The sequence below is a fragment of the Alligator mississippiensis genome, chromosome 2 (assembly GCF_030867095.1).
Source record: "Alligator mississippiensis isolate rAllMis1 chromosome 2, rAllMis1, whole genome shotgun sequence".
Classification (NCBI taxonomy): Eukaryota; Metazoa; Chordata; order Crocodylia; family Alligatoridae; genus Alligator; species Alligator mississippiensis.
The window spans coordinates 172,861,299-172,886,903 of NC_081825.1; the positions used below are offsets into that span (position 1 = coordinate 172,861,299).

At 55.8% G+C, this 25,605-nt stretch overlaps 2 protein-coding genes across 5 annotated transcripts in view; both read left to right on the forward strand.

The window, feature by feature from the left end:
• Positions 1-10: 10 nt before the first annotated feature.
• On the forward strand, positions 11-11,579 carry SSRP1 (structure specific recognition protein 1). The gene is made up of 17 exons (XM_006261412.4): positions 11-84; positions 266-459; positions 1,552-1,737; positions 2,546-2,651; positions 2,948-3,138; positions 3,235-3,465; positions 3,891-3,994; positions 4,723-4,851; positions 6,268-6,489; positions 6,858-6,930; positions 7,579-7,717; positions 8,033-8,078; positions 9,131-9,254; positions 9,923-10,093; positions 10,359-10,450; positions 10,712-10,892; positions 11,007-11,579. The coding sequence occupies exons 2-17, from the start codon at positions 406-408 to the stop codon at positions 11,073-11,075; spliced, it is 2,118 nt and encodes a 705-aa protein (XP_006261474.1). The 5' UTR covers positions 11-84; positions 266-405; the 3' UTR covers positions 11,076-11,579.
• A 1,974-nt stretch (positions 11,580-13,553) lies between these two features.
• The window catches only part of TNKS1BP1 (tankyrase 1 binding protein 1), a 30,097-nt gene continuing 18,045 nt past the window's right edge, over positions 13,554-25,605 (forward strand). For 2 of the 4 annotated variants that reach the window (XM_019485793.2, XM_019485794.2), the window contains exons 1-4: positions 18,279-18,440; positions 18,997-19,148; positions 19,691-20,507; positions 23,220-23,289. In XM_019485793.2, coding sequence (XP_019341338.1) covers positions 19,007-19,148; positions 19,691-20,507; positions 23,220-23,289 — 1,029 coding nt within the window. In that variant the 5' untranslated portion in view covers positions 18,279-18,440; positions 18,997-19,006. Of the gene's footprint in view, positions 13,658-18,278; positions 18,441-18,996; positions 19,149-19,690; positions 20,508-23,219; positions 23,290-25,605 lie in introns of those variants that run through there. The other 2 variants (XM_014597154.3, XM_014597156.3) reach the window with 2 other exon arrangements.

Sequence of the window (25,605 nt, forward strand, 5' to 3'; positions counted from 1 at the left end):
CGCCCGGGCCGGAAGTGGGGGCATCTTCCGGTGGCGGAAGCTTCGCGCGGGGTTCGTGTTGCGCAGGCGGGAAAGTGACCCCCGGTGAGCGGGGGAGGCGCGGGGCAAGGGCCGGGGATCGGGCGGAGGGGGATTGCCCCCCCCCGGCCACGTGCCCTCCCCCCGTGCCGCGCACCCCGGGTGGGGGGTGGGATGTGCGCGGCCCGCTCTGCCTCCTCCCCCCCGCGGGGCCGCCCTGGGCTCATCCCTCCCGTTTCGCCGCCAGGTGCCTCCGGCTCGGCCGACGCCCGGTGCTCGCCGGCTGCAGCGGGGTGCTGACGGCCCTGGGCATCCTCCCCGCCGGGTCCCGCCGCCCCAGGCGCTGCCCTGCCAGCTGGGCGCGGGCCGCAGGGGGCAGGAGCTGCCATGGCCGACACGCTGGAGTTCAACGAGATCTACCAGGAAGTGAAAGGGTCCATGGTGAGAGGGGCAGGGGGCGGGGGACCCCGGGGCTGCCCCCAGGCTGAGCTGGACAGCTGCAGGGTGCAGTGGAGGGGGGGACCGCATGGCACCTGCTGCAGGGGCCTGGGGCACGTGGCCCAGCTTCTCGCCTGTCTCCTTTTTACGGTGTGCTTCAGGCTCAGGAGGCTTGCCCTGTGTCAGGCCCTTAAATTTGGGACCTTCTCCCTGTTTGCCTGGAGGGAGGTAGCGTCCTGGAGTCTATGCTGACACCAGCGTTTGGGACTGGGGCTGGCTTACTATCAGAGGAGGCACAACATGATCGGACCCTGTTCGGTTTAGCATCTGTGGGGTAATAAAGGGGCTTTGAGGCTGTCCAGGGGACTGGGGCCGTAGCCCCAGAATCCTGCCTGCGTTCCCAGCTGGCATTTTATCTGGGGAAGGGAAGACTCGTAACTTCCTGCCCTAAACTTTTGAATCGGGTTGTAGAGGTTGTGGGAGGGGTCCACGACTTGGGTGATTGTAGCATGGGATCTGGCTTGCACAAGAAACTTAAGATTGAGGTGTGTCTGTTTGTTGGTTGACCACATACGTGTGCAGGGATTTAAGGTTCATAAGCTAACTTATCTGAGTCCTGGGACATCTGAATGTGTGGCTGCAGTTCCCGTAAATGTTCCCAACTGATTCACGTGCCTGTGAAATACGGCTGAGGAGGGTTCTTGTCTCAAATGGTCGGTTGTTTTTAAAGCCAAAACAGGGTGTGAATGCAGGGCACACAGTGCCAGTTTGGTTGGTTGTGTCCTAAACCATGGAGCTTCTGTGGGAGTCATTGTTGGAGGATGAGGAATGGCTGATTTTGGGGTGCCTTTTGCCCAGGGAGTGGGGTTGCTGGTATGTTACATCTGGCCTGCAAGATGCATACAGTCTTATTTTCAAAAGGAGCGGTAGTGAGGCCTCCTTGGCTCAAACGTAAGAGGATGGTTGGCTTCTACTGGTGATTCAGGGAGCGCTCCCTGGCTCTATCCACTTTGTTCATATCTTGCTCATGGGCGACGGCCTGTGTGGGGGAGGTTCTGGCTCCTGCCCACCAACCTCTGTGTCTCTTCCTGCCAGAATGATGGGCGGTTGCGCCTGAGTCGCCAAGGTGTGATCTTCAAGAACAGCAAGACAGGCAAAGTGGACAACATCCAAGCTTCGGAGCTGTCGGAGGGTGTCTGGCGCCGTGTGGCGCTGGGCCATGGTCTCAAACTGATTACCAAAAATGGCCACGTCTACAAGTATGATGGTTTCAGGGAATCGGTGAGTCCTTTTCTTTTGATAGTGACCAGGGTTAGAGGTGGCAGCTGGTGTCCTTGTGGGGGAGACCTCCTGTCTTCTCAAGAGTGGAGGGGGGACCACATGCTCCCCCCTCCATATGGTCTCTTAGCCTCTTGCTGGATGCTAGGCGTGCAGCTCATGCCCTCATGAGTGTTACATCTTGTTGGGTTCTAATCATGCACCCCTTCCTCCTACCGTCTGTGTATCTTTTTCCTGGACCATACAGTTTGTTGTGACCTTTGGCTCTCAGCTTTTCTGTGTGAGCTGCCAGTGCTTTCTGAACCTGAGTCTCTCCCTATGAACTGTCCAGCAAAGACTCAGTACTGGTAACACCTCCTCCCTGCTGTCCTTTCAATATAATAGCAGGGTCTACCCCAGGGGTGGGCAATTATTTCAGGCGGAGAGTCACTTACTGAGTTTTGGCAAGCTATCGAGGGCCACATGACAGGCAGCCAGGGGCAGATAAATATTAATTTTCTGAATTTTTTTTATGGGCTCTGCGGGCCGGATAGAATGGCCTGCGGACCGCGTTTTGTCCACCTCTGGTCTGCTCTGTGCTTCTTGGTAAGCACTACAAATTACAACCAGGCCACCTCCTGGATGAGTATTCCTGCTAGAGTCTCCTTCAGCTGCTTTGTCATCACCCCAGGGGCATTGCTGTGGTACTAACGTTAGTCTGTTCTGTCGGAGAGGAAGGAAGTCCAGTGCTTTGGTATGGGTTGGGGTAAGAGGTATGGCTTAAGCCAGAGGTTCATAATCACTTTTCATCTATGTTTTCTCTCCCGCTTAGGAGTTTGACAAACTCTCAGATTTCTTTAAATCGCACTATCGCCTGGAACTGGCAGAGAAGGACCTGTGTGTGAAAGGGTGGAACTGGGGAACTGTGCGGTTTGGAGGTGAGTTGGGGAGAAGTTGGATGGGAGGGAGTGGAATTGGGGCACATCTTTGGCGCTGCAGTGAAACTATTTTGGCCCTACTGCAAATGATGCGTGCTGGCAAGAGTGAAGCTGAGAGAGAGGAACCTGCTGTTCTGCCCTTTTGTGCAGAGGCATTTTGCTTTTGGCCATGGTTGAGTAGAAAAGATCAACGAAAGGTGAACCTGCTCATGAAAGGGCACTGGCTGGGATCCCCCACCGTGTGGGGCAGTCTGGTGACTCCTGCCAATCTATTTGGTTTCCACTGCTCTGTGCAGGCCAGCTTCTCTCCTTTGACATTGGGGAGCAGCCAGTGTTTGAGATCCCTCTCAGCAATGTGTCACAGTGTACAACGGGCAAGAATGAAGTGACGTTGGAGTTCCATCAAAATGACGATGCTGAGGTGTCCCTCATGGAGGTGCGCTTCTACGTCCCTCCCACACAGGAGGACGGTGTGGACCCTGTGGAGGTACGTGTAGGCCAGGAGGGCTGGCAGGCAGAGCAAGGGTGAGGGGAAGCCTCTGCTAACCCCACTTCCTTTCCTCCTTTCCCTCGTATGTGATAGGCGTTTGCCCAGAACGTGCTCTCCAAGGCAGATGTCATCCAAGCAACTGGGGACGCCATCTGCATATTCCGGGAGTTGCAGTGCCTGACGCCACGTGGTCGCTACGATATTCGCATTTACCCCACTTTTCTGCATCTGCATGGCAAGACCTTTGACTATAAGATTCCCTACACCACTGTGCTGCGGCTCTTCCTGCTGCCCCACAAGGACCAACGGCAGATGTTTTTTGTGGTGAGCATCCCTCCTTTCTCAGAGTGCAGACAGCTTACCCCCTGGTCTCTAAGCTTTGAACTATCTTCAAAGACCCAGTAAATCTCCTTTGTGTCAGGGTATGGGGTGTGATAGGGGTAGAGAGCCTGGTGAAGAGAGAGGAGCACTCATGTTGTTGTGGAGGTAGGGGTTTGGGGCAGCATAGTGGGGAATGGGATTTTGAGCTTTGCTCTTCTAGAAGACTCTGGCTCTAGCCTGACCACAGAGCAGAGGATGCTGGTTAGCTCAAGAGAGTTGTGAGAAGGACATGGGGCCTTTCCCCTTCTGCGGGTACTGGTTTCAATCTGTCCCAAAGTCAGGAGGGACTGACTGGGCTCTGGGTTGGGGGTGGAATAGGAGGATTGTGGACATCCCTCACCTCACCCTGTACTTGGCTGCTTCTCCAGATCAGCTTGGACCCTCCGATAAAGCAGGGCCAGACGCGCTACCACTTCCTGATCCTGCTGTTCTCCAAGGATGAGGACATCTCTCTGACTCTTAACATGAATGAGTGAGCATCCTTCCCCCACACTTTGCAGCCTTGCTTAGTGCCCCAGCCAGGATCTGTCTGCTCCTGCTGCTTTTACCTTGTTTATGGCAGGAAGCTTCAGCCTTTCATCAGTCTTAGAGGACCCTGACTGCTTGGTCCAAGAGCCTAGTGATCCTCACCCATATGGCTCTGATTCACAGACTCTTTCAGAGCTGCTTGGGGAGTGGCCTTTTGATGTGTGGAGGCTAGAAGAAAGGAGTGGACACCCCTCTCCCCCCCTTTACTTTGGTGTAATATACTATAATCCTATGTGGGAATCCTATTCTGGGAAAACCTCAGTAAAATATATTGGTGTAGATGTCTTGTGTCCTCAGCTATCCCAGCGTAGCAGTTGGTTCAATGCAAACTGGCTGTGGCATCCTTCCCTGACACCTTGTGGTGAGGCACTGTAATAATGCTTACTGCAGCATCTGTCCAGAGATCACTTATAGTCTGTGGTCTAGACACTAGTGGCATTTTATATTGGTGTTAACGTGCCTTATGTCCAGGACATCATTCTTTTGGTGTTCTGGGAGCAGATGTGGTTGTCTTATTTCCCCTAGTCTTCTTGCTAGTCCTGCTTTTACCATGTGCAGAGGCCTCTTTGTGATCTGATCTCTCTGTTGGTACAAAATCTCCTGGGCCTCTGGGTGTCTGTGGGTTCAGACTTATCTCTCTTCTTACTGCTGACTTTCTGTTCTGCCCCTTAGGGAGGAGGTGGAGAAGCGATTTGAGGGCCGGCTCACGAAAAATATGTCCGGCTCCCTGTACGAGATGGTCAGCCGGGTCATGAAAGCGCTAGTGAACCGCAAGATCACTGTACCTGGCAACTTCCAGGGGTGAGGCATAGTGTGTGCTGGGGGGTGGGTGTTGGACCCTGCAGCAGGAAAACCCAGTGTTTTGGGGCATGGGGAATGGGATGTTAGGCTTTGCCTGACTGAGACTGACTCTGGTCTGGCCCCAGAGTAGGGGGGCTGCTTAGCATAAGAGGACAGGGAATGGTCTGTATAGCTTCTTTCTAGGGGGTATTGGTTTCAGTTTGTTCCAGGTCAGGTGGGACTGACTGGTTCTGAGGCAGGGGCAGGCAATTATTTCAGGCGGAGAACTGCTTATCGATTTTTAGCAAGCTGTCGAGGGCCGCATGGGTAGCCCCGCCCCTTGATAGGTACCCTGCCCCTGGGTCTTGGGACTGGAAGTCCCGCCCTCTAAGCTCTGACCTTTGCCACCAGAAGTCCCTCCCCATGTTCCCAGAAGTACTCCTTTCAGCGAGGGGTTTTGCCATCTTGGAACCAGAAAAATACCAAATTATATTCTAAAAAGCAAACATCTACAACATCCATTAATTTGATTTCAAAAAACATTTTTGCCTTGATTTACATGTGTTTGTGTGGTGTGCATAGAGGTGATTGCACAATAGTTTAAATTGAAGTCTCACACTTGTATATTGTGGAGGGGGGTGTAGGTTTGTTGGGGGCTGTGGGCATGGGGGTGTGGATATATGGGGTGTGGGTGGGTATGGGGTTCTTGGGTGGGGGACTGTGTGGAGGGAGGGTGGCTGGGGTTTGTGTATGGCAGTGTGAAGGGGGTGTGTGGGGATAGGGAGAGTCCCACATGCACACTCTGCCCCTGCCTACACGTGTGCATGCACCCGCACACTGCCCCTGCCAACATGCAGGCACACATCCCCGTACCACCGGGGCCCTGTGCTCCCCAGTCTGGCCATGAAGCCAGGAGCACCATGTGGTGCTAGAGCAGGGTGAGGGCAGGAAGTGGGGAAATAGCTGGGGGTGGGTGTGGCTGGGCTCCTGCCTCCTGCTGCCAGCTCTCCCTGGGTTCTCCTGCCCAGTGCCTGTTGTCTTTGACAGGCAGCCAGGAGCAGATAAATATTTTCTAAATATTTTAGGGGGTCCCGCGGGCTAGATTTTGCCTGCTCTTGCTCTGAGAAGACTCAGAGCTGCCCCCGTGGGAGAGATTTCAATGGTCCATAAGCTGCTCTGCCCAAGACAGTGGTACTAAACTCTCTCTTCTCGCATTGTGACACAGAGCTGCCTGTGAGAAGGGTTTCAAATATGATAGGGGAGGGCTTCTGCCTCACAGTGCCAAGAGCTGAGGCTTCTTATCTTGATATGGCTGACCATGTTAGTGTTTGGGGAGAGTGGGGATTGCCCCTGTATGACTGGACTGTGGGCAAGTGCCTGCACATGGACCCTTTATGTGTATAACCCAGCTGTGTGTTCCCTCCCTGGCCCGCACAGGCACTCAGGGGCCCAGTGCATCACCTGCTCCTACAAGGCCAGCTCAGGGCTGCTGTACCCACTGGAGCGTGGGTTCATCTACGTGCACAAGCCCCCTGTGCACATCCGCTTTGACGAGATCTCCTTTGTCAACTTTGCCCGTGGGACCACTACCACCCGCTCCTTTGACTTTGAGATTGAGACCAAGCAGGCCACACAGTACACCTTCAGCAGCATAGAACGGTAAGCATCCCTACCTCTGTCCCAGCATCCGTTCATCTTTCACCCACCACTGCATGTGGTACATCTTCAGGAGCATAGAGAGGTGATTGTGCTTCACCCAAATGCTGACTGATTGCTTAGATCCTATAGGTGCACAAGCAGCCGTCCTCTTCCATTCCCTCACAGCTTCCCCCCCCCCCCCCCCAGCTCCCTGGGTGATTCATTACTGATGTTCCATGCCTCCTGGGTTGGGCTCCTCTCCCTTGCCACAGTGCCGTCCTCCCCCAGGTATTTGGCTGTGCCCCACATATACTGTGGGCCTGCCAGTGGTGTGTTGGTTGGGTGAGTGTTGGGCCTGGCCTTCTTGTGACTGCTGTTTGGTCCTGCAGGGAAGAGTATGGGAAGCTTTTTGACTTTGTCAATGCCAAGAAGCTGAACATCAAGAACCGAGGACACAAGGAGGTACTGGCAGGGTGGGGGCAGGGATGGCAGGGTTGGCCTGGCCCCCCTTTCCCACTACTGCTCTGGAATTGCTCCCCGACTGGCCAGGGGTGCGTGGGGGAGGGGCTGGGCTGGGCCAGGGCTTCTTTCTTCTGCTCCAGATTCGGCCTCTATTTCATTTTCTCTTCTTTCCTTGCCCTTGTAGAAGAAAAAGGTCCGTCCGATTCCCCTCTTCTTCCTCCTCCTCCTCCTCCTGGTGCAGGTTTCCTGTGCATGGCTGTGGTGATCCCTACTAACCCCCATAACCATGCATGAGCCATAAGAGGGAAGGGGGGGGCTGTTGCTCCCTGCTTTTCCCCTTGAGTGGGCTTCACTTACCCCAGTTCACACCACTGGTGTTCCCCGCACCGTCCCCAGAGCGAGGGGCACGCTGGACGTGTGCTGACCTTCGTCTGTGGACTGCATGCCGCCTCTGCTCAGAGTGCTGGGGCCACCATGTGTGGAGTTGACTCCTAGGGTCAGGGCAGTGCCCAGGAGCATGCTGGGAGTTGTAGTTCTAGGTTCTCCGCATGCTAGGGTGGGGAGGAGAGTGTCTGTCTGCCCCTCTTTGAGGGTGGGAAAGGGGAAAGGGTGGAGAGCAGCACTCACTGCTTCCCCATGGTGCTCCAGGACATCAAGCAGAGCTACGATGAATATGCTGATTCAGATGAGGACCAGCATGACGCCTACCTGGAGAGGATGAAGGAAGAGGGCAAGATCCGTGAGGAGAATGCCAATGACAGCAGCGATGAGTCTGGGGAAGAGACAGGTGAGGGCCCTGCCTTCGGGTAGGGTGGGATAGGTGGGGCAGGAGCAGCATTGGTGCTGACTGTTTCCTAGTGCTCCTCTCCTTGCAGCTGAGAGCTCTCCCTAGCTGAGACCTGGGAGATTCTGCCTCCTTGCGGTGGGTGGTTGGGGCTATTGACTCAGTCTCAGTGGTGCGGAGTGGGGAGGTCCTGTCTCCTTTATTTGGTCCTTTCCCAGACTCCTGAGAGCTTCCACTGCTGGGTGACTGCTGTGTACCTCCTGCCTAGCCTGCCATGACCCCCAGCAGTCAGACTGACTTGTATGCTTTTTCTTCCAGATGAGTCATTCAACCCTGGGGAGGAGGATGATGATGTGGCAGAGGAGTGAGTAGGGGCTGGGGGGGGGGGGGGGGGCTGTTCCTATTTCTGGGTGGATGGGTAGGTGGGTGTCCCTTGATACGCTCTTGGCATGGCCTAAGTGGTGCTACCAGTGCCAGCCTGGCTGTGGTGGTTGAGGGTGCTATGGCTTGGCATAGGTGCCTACCCCTCACAGTGCCCACCAGTTCTAGATCCCTGGCTTAGTGGTAGGAGGGAATCTTGACAGGGGATGCTGTCAGTGCCATCTTCTCTAGGAGATGTGAGACTGACCTGCTTGCCCCTCTGCTGGGGCTTTTCACAGGAGTTGCGGGGAATATTAAGCAAAGCAGCACCTGAGCAATGTGGCTTGGCTAACTAGTGAGGCTCCAGTTGGATTCTTCACTTTCTGCCCCCATTGTAGCACTGCCACAAGCAAGGAAGCAGCTACTATCTTTCCCCTCTGATCTGGCTGCATTTCTGTAGCAGGTTCTGTCTGCATCTAAAGTTCTTGAGCTAGCTACCTATAAGTTCTTTGGGGGAAGGTGCCTAACACCCTGGGACAAGGGCTCTGATGTTCTGTGCCCATCCCAGGCACTGCGATGAGGTATGAGGTTTGGTCTTTCCTCTTGTCTTTGGTCAGGCTCTGTGCTTCAGAATGGTCTTTTGATGAGAGCTGATGTTCTTAGATTGTACCTTGGCCAGAGGGATTCCTGAGAGAGCAGGAAAACAGGCCAAGGGGCTTGCTCTTTGAGGTCACCACTCACTTGGGAGTCCCTCAAGGGGGAAAGATGAGGGGAGGGTACAGGGCCCTATTGGAGAATTGCAGAACCAGAACAAGACATTACAGCTTGTTCCCAGGGACAGGCTAGGCCCTGGCTTCTCTCTGGGTAAGGGCTGGCTTCTGTGTAAAATGCATCTACCCCTATAGCTAAGGTCTCAGAGGTGGCCTCTTTATGTCATGCCCCCAGATAACCTTCATTTTTGTCCTCGCTAAAGCACCTTCTTGGAGTTTGCGATCCCTGCCCCCAGTAACTCTTCTGGGCATGGGGCTGATTCCCAGCTGATGCTTCCTCCTGCAGATTCAACAGCCATCCCTCAGCCAGCTCCTCTAGTGGTGATGGTGACAGTGACCGTGACGAGAAGAAACCAGCCAAGAAGGCCAAGATTGTCAGGGAGCGCAAACCTCGCAAGAAACAGTTGGAGGTGAGGGCTGTGCCCAGGCAAGGGGAGAAACGAGATGGGGTTGGATGCAGTGGTCCCCAGTGCTTTCTACAACCAAGCAACATCCTCTGTCCTGGGAGGATGAGTGTCAGCTTCACTCCTCACTAGCTTGCCTTGCTCCTGCCCTGCAGGGATCCTCTGTTGGCACGTGAAGACCCAGGTCTTCATGCTACTGACGTGGCCAGTGAGTACCCTGAGCTCTGGGAAGCTGGTCTGACACTCCTGCTCCCCCTGACCTGACTTCCCACAAGGCAGTGACCAGTCTGTAGAGGGGGTGACTTTGACTTAGACTCTGCTTGTGGCCCACTTGCCAAGCCCAGGATAGCTCTGTAGCCTCCCTCCACCCCTGCCAGTCCAGTTCTGTCAGCTCAGTGTATCATCTGAGCCCTAATAGCAATTTTCTGTCCAGGTAGAGCTCCATCAGGAATAATTCCCCTCCAAAGGGCTTGTGTTGCTGGGGCCCAGTGGATGTCCTGGCTGTGGGAGGGGGTGTCCCACTCTAGCCATGCTGTTAATGGGGCTTGAGTGGGGAATGACCTCAGCCCTTGCTATGAGGAGGTCCTCTGAGCCCATGAGCTCTAAGGGGATCTCATGCTGCTTCTCTCTCTTTCCCCTTCTCCCTCCCTTGCTGCCCCCTTCCACTGTCCCAGGGTAAGAAAAGCAAGGACCCCGATGCCCCTAAGCGGCCAATGTCTGCCTACATGCTCTGGCTAAATGCTAGTCGTGAGAAGATAAAATCAGACCACCCTGGCATCAGCATCACTGACTTGTCCAAGAAGGCTGGGGAGCTCTGGAAGGCCATGTCCAGGGAGAAGAAAGAGGTAAAGGACTGGGAGGAGCTGTGGTAGCATGTTTGAATTGTTAGGGTAGTGTGGGTGTGACGGGGCTGCCAGGATGGTGTTGGTAGGTCTGTGCTTGGGGGATGCCATCCTCTGGCCCTTAGGATGGTTGGGTGGCTTGCTGAGTTGTGAGATTGCCAGTTGGGGGTGGGATGGTGTATGGTGCAGGAGTAGCAGCATGTTGGGTGGGGGGCAGGGGTGGAATTGCTGTTGTGGGTTTGTGACTGACGCTTTGCACTTCCAACAGGTGTGGGAACGCAAGGCAGAAGATGCCAAGAGAGACTATGAGAAGGCCATGAAAGAATACAGTGTTGGGGGCAAATCAGAGAGCTCCAGGACGTGAGTGCACCAGCCTTTGGGGAACCCAGGGGGGAGGGTGGGAGTGATAAGGAGTCATGTCTCCTTTTGGAGGACCCATTCTGCCCGGGGAAGGTGAGCGAGATTGTGGTGAATGACTTCTGTTCCCTCCCATTATGGTGGAGCCTGGGCACTTCCCCAGGGTGGGGTGAGCAAGTCCCCCATGGCTCTACCATCCCAGAGGCAGGGACCCAGGTGGTGGCTGTGGGTAACCTCTGTGCCCGGTGGCTCTCTTGTATTTAGGGAGAAGTCAAAAAAGAAGAAGAAGAAGCAGGAGAAACAGGTGAAGGGGAAAGTGGAGAAGAAGGGGGTGTCTTCCAAGTCTCCATCTTCGAAGTCCCCAGTCAAGCCCACCACTGAAAGCTTCAAGAGCAAGGAGTTTGTCTCCAGTGATGAAAGCTCCTCAGGCGAGAGCAAGAAGGAGGTAGGTGCAGCACTGCCTTCCATGGGTGGGGGGCCCCATCCTCCAGCTGGCTGCTGTACCCATGGCTCTTGCATGTGTCACCGGCTGACTCTCTCTTTTCATGCATTCCCCCAGGACTCGGAGGAGGAGGAGATTGCCAGCACACCCCCCAGCTCAGAGGACTCAGCATCTGGCTCAGATTAGAGAACCTACCCCTGCCCTCCCTTCAGCCCTGCCCCTTGAGCCAATGGCACTCTTCTTAGGTCAGCAGGGCAAGGCCCAGTCCTCTGCACCCAGGTTTCCCGTCATCCAACTGGGAGGACTGGAGGGGTGGGTGTCATACTGAGGTCTACACCATTGGCTAGAACCAGACCTTGGCTCTGCTCCTTCCCTGATGCCTCTGCCCTGGCCCCAGCCACCTCCTGCTGTGTCCTGCTCCCTGAGCTCTACCATCCTTCACAGCTCCTGCTGGTGAGGGTTTAGGAAGCACACACTTCCTTTCTTTGCATGTCACTGAAGGTTACTTGGGGGGTCCTTTGTGTGATAGGCTGTGAAGAGTGTGGTGGGGGAGTGTTGGGGAGGTGGCTGCAAGGGCTCCTAGGCCCCTCGCTTTCTTGCCCTATCAGTGTTTTTATGTTCCGATTTGTTTCTTTTTTTTGTATTTCTGGGCTGCCACATGGGTTGAATTAAAAATCAAGTGTCTTTGGACAGAGCTTCTTTGTGGGTAAACAAAGAGGGATGGAATGAGTGGGGACACAGACAAAGAGCTGTGTCTGCCCAAGAGAGATCTACACCCTCACCCATAGGGGACCTGCCAGGTTTGCTTGTGCCAGGTGCATATCTCTGGCACTTCGGTGCGTGTGTGACACTCCCCACAATGCTGAGTTGGGGCCAGAGCCTTATCTTACTGCCTTCCATTAAGACTGCTGGCCCCTGCAGGTGGCTGCAGCAGCCCTAATTGTGTTAAAGGGCCATCTAGCCTTTTCAGAGCAGCCTAATGGAGGCAGGCAGTCAATAGAGAGCAGTCTTAAGATGAGCTTGGGGGCTCTGCCCTAACTCCCAGGAGGGAGGGGCAGACTACCATCTGGTACCACTGCCACTTTCAAGGAGGACTTAAATCAGCCACCCCTGCTGCAGACAGGTGGAATCAGGAGCTCAGCTCTGCCCTACCATGCAGGAGGCATAAGGAGGAGGCTACATCTTGCCATTTCTGCCCTTCCCCATCTCCCGGCGATTTAGTGTCATTTTCTACTCCACCTTTGGGCCTGTAGCTCTTATCCTCTTAATCAGTAACAGCCAGGAGAGGAGGGGGAGAAGCTCTGTAAAGTGGATCAGCAGATGGATGGGTCTACTTCCATTACAGCTCTCTCCCCACTACGTTCCTGCCAAGGCGTGCTAATCTGACCTGGGGAATGCGTCCTGATCAGATTAGTGCCTATTACCGGACCTCAGTACTCCATTAGAGGAGCTACAGGAGACCTTCCGGCTCCATTTCCCATCACCTGTGACGCAGAGCTGCTTCTCTGTCTTCTTTAATTGAATCAGTGCTGAGCTGTCTTGCTGAGAACTGTCTTTGGAGCTCTTGGAGAGGGGGAAGAGAGCTGTGCCTGGTGAGGGGGAGGGGAGGTGGAATGTGCTAGGCAGCCTGGGGCCCTTCCGAGCCAGCCAGCCGGAGGTTAATATTTGTGCAGATGGAGGATGCCCTGCTTATGAAATTCCCTAGGCTCCCATTTCCATCAGCTTAGTTTTCTGGAGGTTATTTACTGGAACCTCCCAGTTGCCAGCAGTTAATTGGGAAGGAGATGCGCTAATGGCAGCTAAAGCAACTCCTCCATCCAGGCAGCATGCACCTGTCTTTATACTGGTCCTGTGAGCCAGATAAAGCACTGGGGGCTCTCCCTCACTTTGCAGGGGGTGCTGCCTCCTTTCTGGGTGCAGAAGGAAGGAGTACAGGGTGGTGTTGGGTAACATACAGAAGTTGTGGGGAGGGCTGCTCAACACTGGTGTGATAGTGGGTGGCTGTTGGGAGAGGGGGCATGTTGAAGAGAAGGTTTTGCATCCAGTGTACTGAGAAGTGCTTGCCCCAGCTTCCGTTGTTTGTCGCTGCAGCTCGGGCAGGCTTTGGGGAGCAGGACAGGGAGAGCTGTGGACGGCGGGGGTGATTGTGTGGAGGGGTGCAAGAGTGGAGGGGCTTCACCTGAACTAGCTTTAGAGCTCCAGCACCACGATCCTGCTTGCCCTCCAGAGGGGGCCCCAGGGAAGGCGGGCTGCAAGGGCCATCTAGTCCCGTCCTGCCCTCGAGGTAGGGTCATCCCTAAGTAAGTTGAAGGGAGGCTGTCTCCCAGGCAGGGGTTGAGAAGCCGGGGTGTAAATTTTGGGTTTAAAATTCCTAACGCACTGGTTAAAGCGTGCCGCACCAGGTTTAGCTGCTCAAGCTGTGCGGGACGGGCCCTGGGCGCGGGGGGGCGACACGCGAGGAGCGCCCCTGGGCACGACGGAGCTACAGCCCTAGCTCCTGCATGGTCGGAGCCCCCCGCCGGGGGGGGCTGCAGGCGCCTGGACCTGGGGCAGCCGCGGGGCCGCTCTAGCCGCCCTCAATGGCACAGCGGAGCCCCGCCCCCCTCCCGCGGCTTGCGCAGCCGGCCCGCCATGACATGTTGGCGACACGTGAGCGGGGCGGGGCTACGGGCGGCAGCCGCGCGCCTCATGCATATGCAGCAGGGGCGGGCGGGGCTCATGAATATGCAGGGTGGAGGACGCGGGCGGTGCGGCGCGGAGCTTAGCGGGTGAGCGGCGGGGGTGCGGGACCCCGTGCGTGCCCGCCCGCCCGGCCGGCTGGCCGGGGCGGCGGGGTGCCGCGGGGCTGAGGCCGGGGGCGGCGCGGGGGGGGGCCTACGCGTGCGGCTGCGCGCGCAGGCGGGTGCGGGCCCCAGGCCCGGGCCGGGGCGGGGCCGCCCCGGGTGTGATCCGCGCGCCCCTGGGCCCTTGGGGCACAGGCTGGTGCCAAGGCGGGCGGGAGGGCGCTGCGGTGCGGTGCGGTGCAGTGCACACAGCGCGCCCCTTGCCAGGTTTTCTGGGGCTGGGGAGGCGGAGGAATGTTCCTGTTCCTGCCTCCGGGGCTTGGCTCCTTGTAGCTGCGTTGCAACCCCACCATGCCAAGTCATGAGACAAACACTTAAAAAAAAAATCAAGAGATTGGCATGTAAATCATGCGATGCTATTTTTGAAGTGTGTGCGTGTGTCAGGGGTTGTTTACGAAGGAGCTGGGGGATGAGGGTGGGGGGCCCTGCCTGTACTAGCAGGATGTGGGGTACTGTGGGTCAGGAGTGAGGGGCAGCAGCAAGGCTGGGGGGGCTGTGGCTTGGGAGTGAGGGACACACACACGGACACAGACACACACACACACGGACACACAGAGGGACAGCACCCAGCTGGTAAGTGGAGGGGAAGGGGCTTTGATCTGGCCCCTGTAGTGAGAGAAGGAGTGAGGCAGGGGCTGGGATAAATGTGGCCCCAGAGCCAGGGCAGGTCATCCAGGGGTGGGGGGCAGCTACCCACAGCTGTGCACACCCCCGGGGAGGCATGGAGTTCATGTGCCCCCCACGAGGCAGAGAGAGGCTGCAGGCTCAGAGCTCTGTGCCTTGGTGCCTTTGCCCCAGGAGCTCAGCCACACAGTGCCAGTATGTTTCCTGTTGTCAGGGGACATGCTGCGCGGCCAGTGCGCCCCATTAACCCCAGCTCCTACCCCACTCCCTCCCTCACCATAGGGGCCTCGATCTGCCCCCACTTCCTTTCCCCTCCACAAACTTACCAGCTGGGTGCACTCTATGCGCCAGTAGAAAAGTCCTGTGATTTGAGGGTTATATCCTGAGATCATGAGTTAGCGTTAATTTGATTTGGAAATCGGGAATCTCACAACTGTTTTGTGAGAGTTGGCATTGCTGCTGTAGTGATGGCACCACTAAGCCTTGATGCTTGGGCTTGCCCCACTCGGTCTCTCAGTCCCTAGAGCTGGTTTCACTCAGTTTCCTTTTGATTGTGGCTCCCAACTACCTTCCACCAAGCTGCTAGTGAGCTGTTCCTTTCTGGGGCAGGAGCAGAAGGCTCCATCTCTTTGCCTTTGCCCTTCTACTACAGGTGAACTTTTGGCTCCTAGTCATTGTATCTGAGGGTTCTTGCTCTAATATTCCTGGTCTGATGCTACACGCTATTCGTCCTCTGCTGGGAGTCCCCTGCTCTCGACCCTGGAGATAGCTGGGGCTTTCTTCTCATTTCGCCTTGGTTCCCTTATGCCCACTTCTCAGGGTGACCTGAGCGCTGATGGTAGCAACAGGCATGTGGTAGAGTCAGGCCTGTGCTGTAGTCTGCTGCTGGTTATAGCTCTGTTGGTCAGAAGGTGAAGAGTTGTGGTCCCTGACCAATACAGCTAGGCAACTGAAATGTCTAGCATAGACGCAAAGAAATTAAAAACTCTAGAACTCTTGGTTCAGAGATGATACCTTTTATAAGACTAAGACATTGCAAAAAAATTATCTTTTTTTGCAAGCATTTGGGCACATGTACCCTTTTTCAAGCTGAGGGAAGATGGTAAAAGTCCCCATAGGTAGAAAATAAACTTGCAAAGTTTTGCATTTCTTTTTGTCTCAGACCAGCACAGCTACCAAATACATCCTTGTAGCATAGACACAGGCATGCTGGCTTGGTCTTTTGGGAGACTGCATCCCTTTGGGGATGGTATAAACTCTTCTGGCAGAAGTGATCTTTTGTAGATAGGAAGGAGGTTGCTGACAGCAAAGCTTTTTCCAGCATAGACCAGGCCTGTGTCTGTACCAGGAGCACCCTGCTGCTACAGGGATGCTAGTGGGCTTTGCTGTGCTGTCTGTGTTCTTAGTGTGGACGTGGACAGCCTAGTAAAGTGGTGTTTTGTACTGATGTAACAATCCTTGTTCCATCAAAACCAGCTGTGCTAGTGAAAACAGGCTTTGGCTAATACTATGGCTCTTGATGCCCCTGGGCCAACACCTGTAGCATGGGCCTGGCCTGAATGAACTCATGAGAAGGATGACTGTCCCCCACCAAGAGCCTCTCTTACGCCCACGGCCTTCTCTCCTGTCAAGGTATCTTTTGGCCTGATCTGTCCCCCTCTTCCTAGAGCCCTTTGCTAGGAGATGTGCTCTGCCCCTGCCCCTTATATTCCCCCTCTTCTGAGTTCCTGGTTCCCCTCTCTCTTCAGAGGTCTGGATCCACTCTCTATGTTCCCACCTGGGTAGAAAATGCTGCCTGGCTTCCCTTCAGCTCAGCCTTTCCTGCCTTGAGCCCCTTTTCCAGGGACTGCCCAGCCCAGGAAACATAAATCAGCTCTTCTCCACTTGTCCCCCTTGATCTGCCTTCTCAGGATGCCCCCCATTGTGACCCCCTCTCCCTCTCTGCTATCTCTGGGGCCATCTGGCAGGTCTTTCATCTTGCCTAATTCTCTTCCCACTTGGTTCTGCACCTGGGGACAGAATGTGCTCTAATTGAATGGTGCTGTGCCGCACTTGGCTGCATCTAGCACTTGGCTGAGAGAGAGTGCCTGGGGACATGGCTGGAGAGATGCTCTGTGGGACAAATACTCGGGCATGCTTTCCTGATGGGGGCTGGCAGGGTGAGTTCAGGGGCATGTGTGGGGTTCCCCCAGTGGAGAGGGGGTAAGGTTTAGGAAGGACAGACTCCTTCCAGGAATGCCTTTATTGGACAATGCACCCCTCGGCAGGCTTTAGGAGAGGCCATATTTGGACCCTGGTCCTGGCTCAGAGTAGTCTGATGGTCCATAGTCTGTAGAATGACTGAGACTCACTCACTCATCTGTGAGATTGTACTACAGCTTTGCACGTCACTGGGGGTGACTAAGTCAGAAGCCCAGGTGATGCCAGAAGAGGGAGACTGGGCAGTGCCCAGCCAATGCTTTCTCAGTGGTGGGGAAAAGCAGGAGGAGTTATTGGAGGAAAGCCTGAGAATATAAGTTCTGAACTTGTGGAGCAAGAAGGGATATGGACATTATGGGGAGGGGGGGGCAGGGGGGGGGTGAAGCGTGGGTGGAAGGTAAGGATGTTGGCACCCGTGGGACAGATGAATTGGGTTATGGGGAGGGGACCCAGTGCAGAGGGAAGGACAGATACTGGTGCAGTTTTGAGGTGAGTCAGTGTCAGGAGGGGGCACAGTGTGGTTGGATATTCAGTGGCTTTTGGCACTACAGGCAGGGCTGTGTTGGGGTTTATGGAGGGGTCATAGTATGGATGGAGAGTTGGGGTATCAGCACCACTGGGGGACAAATTGGGGTCTAGGGAGGGGATGCAGTGTAGAAGGAGTGTCTACATATTGGGATAGGGGGTGTGCATCGGGGAAAGGGGGGGAACAGTGATTGGGGCAGTGTGTGGGGTAGGAGGTGTAGGGCACAAGGTGGGGGGGGTAAGATAGAAGGGGGTCATTGGGTCCTGCTCATGGCTCAATTCCCTACAGCCTGCCCCATGCTTTATGCAGTTGCTTTCTTGGCCCCTGCCTTGGCACTTTGCTGGCCTGGGAGTGGTCATGCCCTAGTAGCTGTGCAGGAGGAGGGGGGTGGGCTGAGCCTGGGGTCAGGGGAGACTCCGAGATGGTGTCCAGTCTTGGCTGTGCTAGGACACGCTCTCTGCTTGGCCACGATCTGGCCCTCTCCCGAAATCTAGTGGGAGGGTGTTGCCACAGCAACGGGACCAGGCCCTGGCTTTACCTCATTGAATTCCAGCACTGCGCCAAGTGATTGGGAAATGGAAGAGCTGGGGGGGAGTGTGGGATTGGGGGGGATGTCTTCCAGATGTGCCCTCCCCAGCTCTGTTTATCCGGGTTTGGACTGTGCAGCCGTGATGTCAGTTCCCTGGAGACTGGGTGGGGGGGGACCGTTCCCATAGCTCTGCAGGGGCAGGCAAGGGAGAGAGTGACAGGCAAGAGAAGGGGTTGGTGGGGGAGAAAGTGGGGCAGGGGAGGAGGAGAGAGGAAGGGAGGGGGCATGGAAGGGAAGGGCAGCACAGGAGGGGGAAAGGGTATGGAAGGGAGGAGTGGGGCAGGAGGAGGGGGCAGAACGGAAGGGCGGGCAAAGAAAGGAGTGAGGCAGGCGGGGAGGGGAAGGGTCATGGAATGGGGAGGATGGAGGGGCAGGGCAACAGGAGGCAGTGTGGTGGAGAAGGGGCAGCAAAGGGAGGAGCGTGGAGGGGCAGAACGGGGAGTGCAGCAAGGCGGAGGGAGGGGAAGGCAGGGGGAATGGGGTAAAAGAGGGTGTGGAAAGGGAGGAAGGTTGGGGGAGGGGGAAGGGAGGAGAGGGCAGGGCCAGACAAGGCACAGGCCCGCTGGGCTTGCAAAGCTAAGCCGAGCGGGTTTTTCCCGTCCCTGCAGCGTGAGTCACAGGAGCTTGTGCGAGACACCAGCTCTCTCCCTGCTCCAGCTCCCTCCCTCCCTCCCTGCTCCAGCTCCCGCTCCTTTTCTGTGCCTGTCCTGCTCAGGGCCTCTGACATTGCTGTGCTGTCCAAGCTCAGAGATGAGGCAGCTGCAGGGAAGGTGAGCCACATGGGGAAGGAAGGCATGCAATGGTGGGATCAAAAGGGGTGGCATCTGGTACCGGAAGGGAAAGAGTCTGGGGAAGTTGGGCATAGTGCGTGCGTGTTAGCACAGTGTATGGAGGAGGGGAGGGGAGGAACTGGGGGGCTGGCACTGTGCATAGGGCAGTTGTGAGTTGTGCATGGACTTGGGGTCCTGGAAGGTTGGGGTGCAGATAGGGCTATGTGGTGTTGGAGCTGAGGGGAGCTGGCTCTGATGGTAAGAGGCAGAACCCATGCCGTCCAGCTGGGTCTCAGCTGCTTCCCTTGCTGTGGGGCAAGGTGAACTGGGGGCAGGGTTGATACAAAGATGGGGCTGCAGGGTGCAGCTCTGGAAAGGGGTCTTTTCAGGAGGAGCTGGGGGGGAACTGACCAGCTAGGTGTGAGGGGACCAAATTCTGAGGGGTCTGCTGGGAAATCCTGTAGGGAGGCACTGTAGGGAGTGCATGTCCTGTAGGGAGGCACTACCTGTTCCTTTCCTGTCTCGTCATCCTGTAACATCCCTCTCCTCTCTATAGGGGCTGACGCATGCACTGCATCCATCAAGACTCAATTCCAGCTTCCACCATGGCCTTCCAGCCTCAGCCCCTGCACCCTCCATTTCCCTGCACCCCCTCCAATGGCAGTAGGGATGATGGGGCTGGGCAGCTGTCTGGTGGCCCTGAGTCAGGTCTGTGCTCTGGGGAAGAGGAGCTGAGTGGAGGTGGGATGTTTGGGCTTGGAGGGAGGGGTGGCAGAGTTCCTAATATTTCCCTGGAGCGAGAGGTGGGGAAAAGGTGGGGCAGGAAGTGTCACAGTTCAGGTGACACCAGGGAAGGATATTAGGAAATGGGGTGTGGGGTGCTAGCTCTGATCTACCTTGAGCCTGGGGGCCTTTGCTAGTTTAGGTAATGGGGAGTGGGATATGGGGCTTCTTCCCTCTAAGGGGCGTTGTCTCTTATTCTGCGTGAGGGTGGGAAGCAGGATCATGGGGCTGAGACCTTGATCACTTCCACTATTTTGAGGTCCATCTAGGAGACAGGTTTGAGTTCTCACTCTGGTACTGCCTTCACAGAACCCCCTTTGACACTGAGCACAGGCCCTGGACAGGGCTCCTCCCTTGCAGCCCACGGTCATGGTGCTAGACCACTCTCCTGTGGCGGGGGAGGCTGTCATTGCCTCTTCCGTGAGGTTTGGCTCTGAGGCACACTCCCACCCCTTCTCTCCATGCAGGTGACACTCGCCCAAAACCTCCGGTCAGGCCTAAACCCCGCATGCTGCCCAAGCCAGCTGTGCCAGTGAAGCCCTGTACCCCATTGCTGTCCCTTGGGGTGCGAAACACCCGTACCGAGCTGCCTTCTGCTGAGAAGATCAACCGCTTGGCAGGTCCTAAGCCATACAGTGCTGGGTTCAGCAGTGTTGTTAAGCGCCCCGCTTTCAGCCTCAAGAGCTCCATGGGAGAGGCCACCAATGGGAAAAGGGGTTCTTCTCCCACACCTGGTGCCGGGGTTCTGGCTTCAGCAGTGCTCACAGCTGAAGATTTGCCTTGCGTACCAAGGGAGGAAGGAAGGTCTTCTCCCGTGATGCCGCAGGCTGTGGGACTCCTGGGGACCCGCAAAATGACCTCTCCCTTCAAGGTGAAACCAGTGCCAGTGGCAACCAAGCCAGAGCGCTTCCCTGGCACCACAGTGGAGGAGATCCTAGCCAAGATGGACCAACCTCGTAAGGAGGGGCCGCTCAGCCCTGACAGGGCTTGGGCCCTGCGTTCTTTCAGCTCTGACAGTGGCTCCTACTTCACACCTAAGGGCTTCACTGCCTTTTGGAGACGTGCCAGCAGTGAGGAGGTGGGCGAGAGTGACACCACCTTCATTTTTGAAGCTTCCAGGGACTTCCTGCCTCCTGAAGCTCTGGAGAGCAAAGAGCCTCCCAGGAATGAGTTGGGCTCCCTTCCCTCTTCCTCCTGCCCATGCCCAAGTTCTAATGGACAGCACTTGCTCGAGCCCCCAGGTGGAGCAGCAGAGAGCGACTCTGACACCGTGCCTACGACAAGGTGAGGGGCAGGTGGCCCTGGGTGGTAGGGGGCAGAGGACTGTTGCTAGCTTTCCAGGGTTACATTGCCTGTTCTTGCATGGGTTGGTATGAAAGTAACTTTGCATTGAATTGTGAGTAACTGGAAACAGGTAGAAACTTGGTGGTGGGGCTGAGGCAGGTCTCCTCTGAGGGGAATCGGACAGAACTCAAGGAAGGGGATTATAGTCTCCTGTTTATGCCCTGGGTAAAACAGCACTCATTGGCTGGCACCTGCAGCTGCACAGGAAGGGGCAAAAGCCCTGCAGTAGTCAGCATGGGGTCATCTGTGCCCCACATGTTAGCCCTCTCCTGATTCCTCCAAGATTGGCGTACGCTGTCAAGCAGGGGGTTGAATATGCATTCCAGGATGCATGTAGCATTCCCCATGACAGCTTTATTTCTGCTGCCCACAGAAAAAGTTACCTTTTGTACAGGAACCAGCTATCCTGGCACGAGCAAATTTAGAAGTGCTGTGATGCTCAGGTCAGAGGCTCACGCACTATAGCTAGAATGGTGGGGAAAAAAATCCAACCTCAGATCTACTGGGGAAACCACACCCCAGGTAACTTGGCTTTAAACCCAGCTGGGAACATCCACAAGGGTCTTTTCTACCAAATCTCACATTGGGCGGCTCTGTTAGAGCAGAGTCATGTTGCATGGTTGGCCCAGGGAGTGCTTTGTCTTAGAGTATCTCTGAGGCCAGATGCTCAGCTCCTGTCACCAAGGAGTCACCTGCTCGGTGAGTTAATCAGTGGACAAGACTTTGCTTCATCTGGAGTTGCCAGGAAGGGTGCTTAGCTGAACCCAAGTGAGCCACTTTGGTCTTGTCCGTCTTCACTGGCCTCTGCTGACAGCTGTCACTGCCAAGCCACCAGTGCTGCACCTTGTTTCTGCTAGCCTGTTGCAGCCCCAGTGGGACAGGCAACAGTTGACGGAGGGGCTGCAGCATCTAGCAGGTGTGGGAGCATATAACCATACTTGTTGCCATCAGAAGCCTTTCTCTCTAAGCAGAAGTGGCATAACTCTGCTAGCAGGAAGAGGGTCCTGTTGCTATGGAAGGATGGCCTGTATGGAGGTTCTGCTGTTAATTTTTTGCAGTGGGACCAGGGCTTCCTAAGGGGAGCACTGCACCCCTGGTAGGCACAACATAACTCAGCAGGCAGGTTCTCCTGCTGTACTAGTAGAGCCACCACCTGGAATGACCAGCTGTTAGCTGTCTTAACAGAAAGACTTTTCCCCCTGGTTTAAGTTGTGTCTGCATAGCGGAGGAAGATTTTTGACAGAGTGCTGTCAGTTGGGGAAGGATGACTTTTTCATGTTCCTAACTGACAGTGCTATATTAGCAAAACTTTGTCACTTAAATCTGCTCTGTATGTCCATGCTGTGTTCTGTCCCTGAAAGCCTGGGTTCTGTGCTGTGCAGGTGTGGGTTTTTATAGAATCATAGAAAATTTGGGTTGGAAGGGACCTCAGGGGGGGCATCTAGATCAATACTCTGCTCAAAGCAGGGCCATCCCCAACTATATCATCCCAGCCAAAGCTTTGTCTACCTAGGTCTTAAAAACCTCCAAGGATGGAGATTCTACAACCTTTCCGGGTAACGCATTCCAGTAGCTTATTACCCTCCTCATGCTGAAGTTTTTCCTAATATCTAATCTAAACTTCCCTTGCTGCAACTTGATGCCTAGTTCCCTGTTCTGTCATCTGCCACTATTGAGAACAGTCTAGCTCCATCCTTTTTGGAACCACCCTTCAGGTGGTTGAAGGCTGTTATTAAATCCCCCCTCAGTTGTCTTCTCTCCAGACTAAATAAGCCCAGTTTCCTCAGCCTTTCCTCAGAAGTCACGTGCCCCAGCCGACTAGCCATTTTTGTTGTCCTCTGCTCTACTCTCTCCAATTTGTCTACGTCCTATCTGTAGTGGTGGGCCCAAAATTGGACACAGTACTCGTGCTGTGGCCTCACCAGTGCAGAATAGAGGGGAATAATCTCTTCCCTCAATCTGCTGGCAACACTCCTACTAATTCCACCCAGTATGCCGTTAGTCGTCTTTGCAACAATGGTACGCTGTTGGCTCATATTCTGCTTATTCCTCACTGTAACCCCCACATCCTTTTCTGAAGAGCTGCTGCTTAACCAGTTGGTCCCCAGCCTTGTTCTACCGCTTTGAAGAGGCAGGGGCTGGGGGGATGCAGTGAGGGAAAGTGGGACTGGGTTTGGGCATGGGAAAAGGTTTGGGACAGGGAAGGTCCTATGCTGGAGTGAGAAGACATGTGGAAAGTCAGTCATAGGCAGCAGCCGAATTTGGTACAGGAGGGATTTGGCCTGGAAGGTAGGTGTGAAGGTCCATGGAATGGAGAAAAAGGAGACCCATCCAAAGGCAGGGTGGTAGGCAAGAGGTGGATCCTGGTGAGACTGGAGAGGGAAAGAGAGAATGGGTGCGGGAAAGCTGGGATGAAAGGCTGGGCAGGGAGCTGGTGTGGAGTGGGGTTCTAGCTCCACACAGTGTAGCTCACACCCAAAGGAAATGTATAGCAGGGCCTAGAAGAGACCCTTGACCTCCTCGGTTGGAAAGAGATCCCCAGAGAGCCATGCCTCCTTCTCTCTCCAGCCAGTGCAGGGCTCTCAGGGGTCTGAGCAGGAGGGGTCCTGGCTGCCTGCTCGTAACCCCCATGCTTCACTTTTCTTTCCTCAGAGCCTCCCCAGCCAGCACCAGCTGTGATGGAGATTCATCGGGACACAGAAGGCTGCTGTCCACCCCTGGTGTGAGTTCTCAACTTGGCCCCCACAGCGCGGCATCTGCTCTACTGGGCTCTCTCCTTCAGTGCTCTCCTGTCTCCTCCTGGGCTCCCTCCCTCTGGGGTGCGTTTCTCTTTTCTTCTTTCTCTGCCAGGCAGTAGGGAACTGGCTTCTGCATCTCTTCCTTTCGCCCCCACTCTAGGACTGGTGGGATATTGGGAGCTCAGATGTCCTGCACAGGGCTGTGAGGATCTCAGGCCCACTCAGGCTTCATTGCTGTAGTGATGGGAAGGAAGCAGGAGAGCAGGCCAGTGCACAAGCCAGAGTCTCTTGGAAGAAGCGTGTAGGCTGGGCCTAGTCCCCTTGGCTCTCTCAGCCCTGTCCAATGCTGGGATCTCAGCATTATCTTCTCAGCCTGGCTCTGAACAATGAGCAGCAGTGACTCACTGCATTGCGCTCAGTGACCCAACAGGTATGCAGTGTGAGGGTGCGTCCCTCTGGGCCCACTGCCAAACCCCCTTGGCACTGAGGGTGGGGCAGGACAGGATGGGAAAGCCCCTCTTCTCGCCCTCCTCTCTGCCAAGGAGATAAGAACCAGCAAGAAATTAACTATTAACTCCCTTCCTCTCACACTTGGTGATGGGCGGGGGTCCTGGTTTTCCCTGATAAAAAATTGCAAATTCTCTGATAAAAACCCCAAAATATATGATTAAAATGAAAGGCCCCCCCGCCCTGCTGGAATGGGTCTCCAGCTGTCAGAGCTACTGGGCCATGGACCTGGGTCCGCAGCCCTATACCCCCAGCAGAAGGTGGCAGCTGCTGCAGCAGAGCAGAGCCTGGCTTTCCCCCACTGCTGCCTGTCTGCTACAGGCTTGGGTGGGGTGGGGCCAACTCCCCGCCACTGTGCATACTCTTGGGGGAGCAGGGGAGATTGGTGCCCCCAAGATCTATGTGTGGGGATGAGTGCAGGCTCAGGCTCCTGCCCTCCCCCAGGGCCTCTGCAGCCTGGCAGGTATGACCCAGTACTGCAGGGCAAAGTAGGGCCCTGCAGGGAAGCTGCTTGCTGCTGCGAGCTCCGCGCTGCCCTGGCAAAGCGTGCGCTGCCCTGGCAAAGCAGTGGGGGCGGCAGTGCAGGGTTGTGCCCCTCACTGCTGCCACGCATGCTGGGGATGCGTCTCCAGGGCAGTGCAGAACTTGCAGTGGCAAGCACCTTTCCTGCTCAGTCCTGCTGTGCCTTTCAGTGCCAGGCTGCACCCACTGAGCTGAAGATGCCCTGGGGGAAGGCAGCAGGGTGGGAGCCTGAACCTGCAATGGGCAGACTGTGCCCATCTCCCCCCAACCCCCGTGCACAGATCTGGGGGGCACGGGTCTTCCCTGCCCCCACAGGAGTGTGTGCAGTTGCAGGAGCCAGCCTCACACCCAGCCCCCTGGACAAGTTGCTCGCAGCCCCGGGCCCCAAGCCCCACACACTGCCCAGCTGGGCAGCAGCCCCAGCCCTGCCCAATTCCCTCCCTCACCACCCTTACCTGCAAGGAGCTGCTCTCCAGGCTGCCTCGGGGCATGTGCATATACATGCACATGTCCTCTGCCTGACCGCCGTCTACCTGCTCCCCCCAGCCCCTTGCAGGCTGGAACTCTGCCAGCCTGCAGAGAGCTCTTTGCTAAATCCACAGGTTTCTCTGTTAAAATGAGAAATCTGCATTTTCCTCCAGTACAAGGAAAAATGTGCGTTTTGTTCCGTTTTCCTATGGGAAACTGAAAACTTGGATCCCTGGTGATATGCGACTGATTCTCCAGCCCCCCTTGGGGTTGCCATCTTGGCCTGTCTGACTGGGAATGGGGGAGCAGGAGCCCTGTAGGCCAGTGTGTCCACTCTGCTGCCACAATAATAGCTTTCTCTTGCTTACTTTCTCTTCCTCCTCCTCTTCCTCCTGTTTCTGCCTGTTGTTTCCTCCCTGCTAGATCAGAGGATGTTGGGGGCCCTCCCGGAGAGGGAGTTAAGATGCAGGCAGTGGCTAGGCCTGGGTGGGAACCTGCAAACAAGGCTGAGTGAGGGGTGTGGGCAATGAGGCATGATCATGGCTGCAGGGATCCTGGAGATGCAGGGAGAGAGAGGAGTAGAGATGGGGAGCGGCAGCCCCAAGGGAAGTTAGTAACTGTCAGGGCTGAGTCACATAGGGAATTTCCTTGTGGCCCTTGCATTTCACATTGAGACGCTCCCTGCAGGGAAAAGGGTGGGGGCAGCAGGGCATCTCTTGCCCCTGCTGTTGGATTCTAACAGACTGATCAAGGTCCTGCACAGGTGGGGCGAGGGGCAAAGCTTGGTATGGACAGGAGTGGGT

Bases quoted from the DNA above. Each gene is read 5' to 3' on its own strand.
- SSRP1 (XM_006261412.4), top strand. From the start codon at position 406: ATGGCCGACACGCTGGAGTTCAACGAGATCTACCAGGAAGTGAAAGGG. The intron at 460-1,551 runs GTGAGAGGGGCA...TCTTCCTGCCAG, and splicing joins AGGAAGTGAAAGGGTCCATG to AATGATGGGCGGTTGCGCCT. The intron at 1,738-2,545 runs GTGAGTCCTTTT...TCTCCCGCTTAG, and splicing joins ATGATGGTTTCAGGGAATCG to GAGTTTGACAAACTCTCAGA.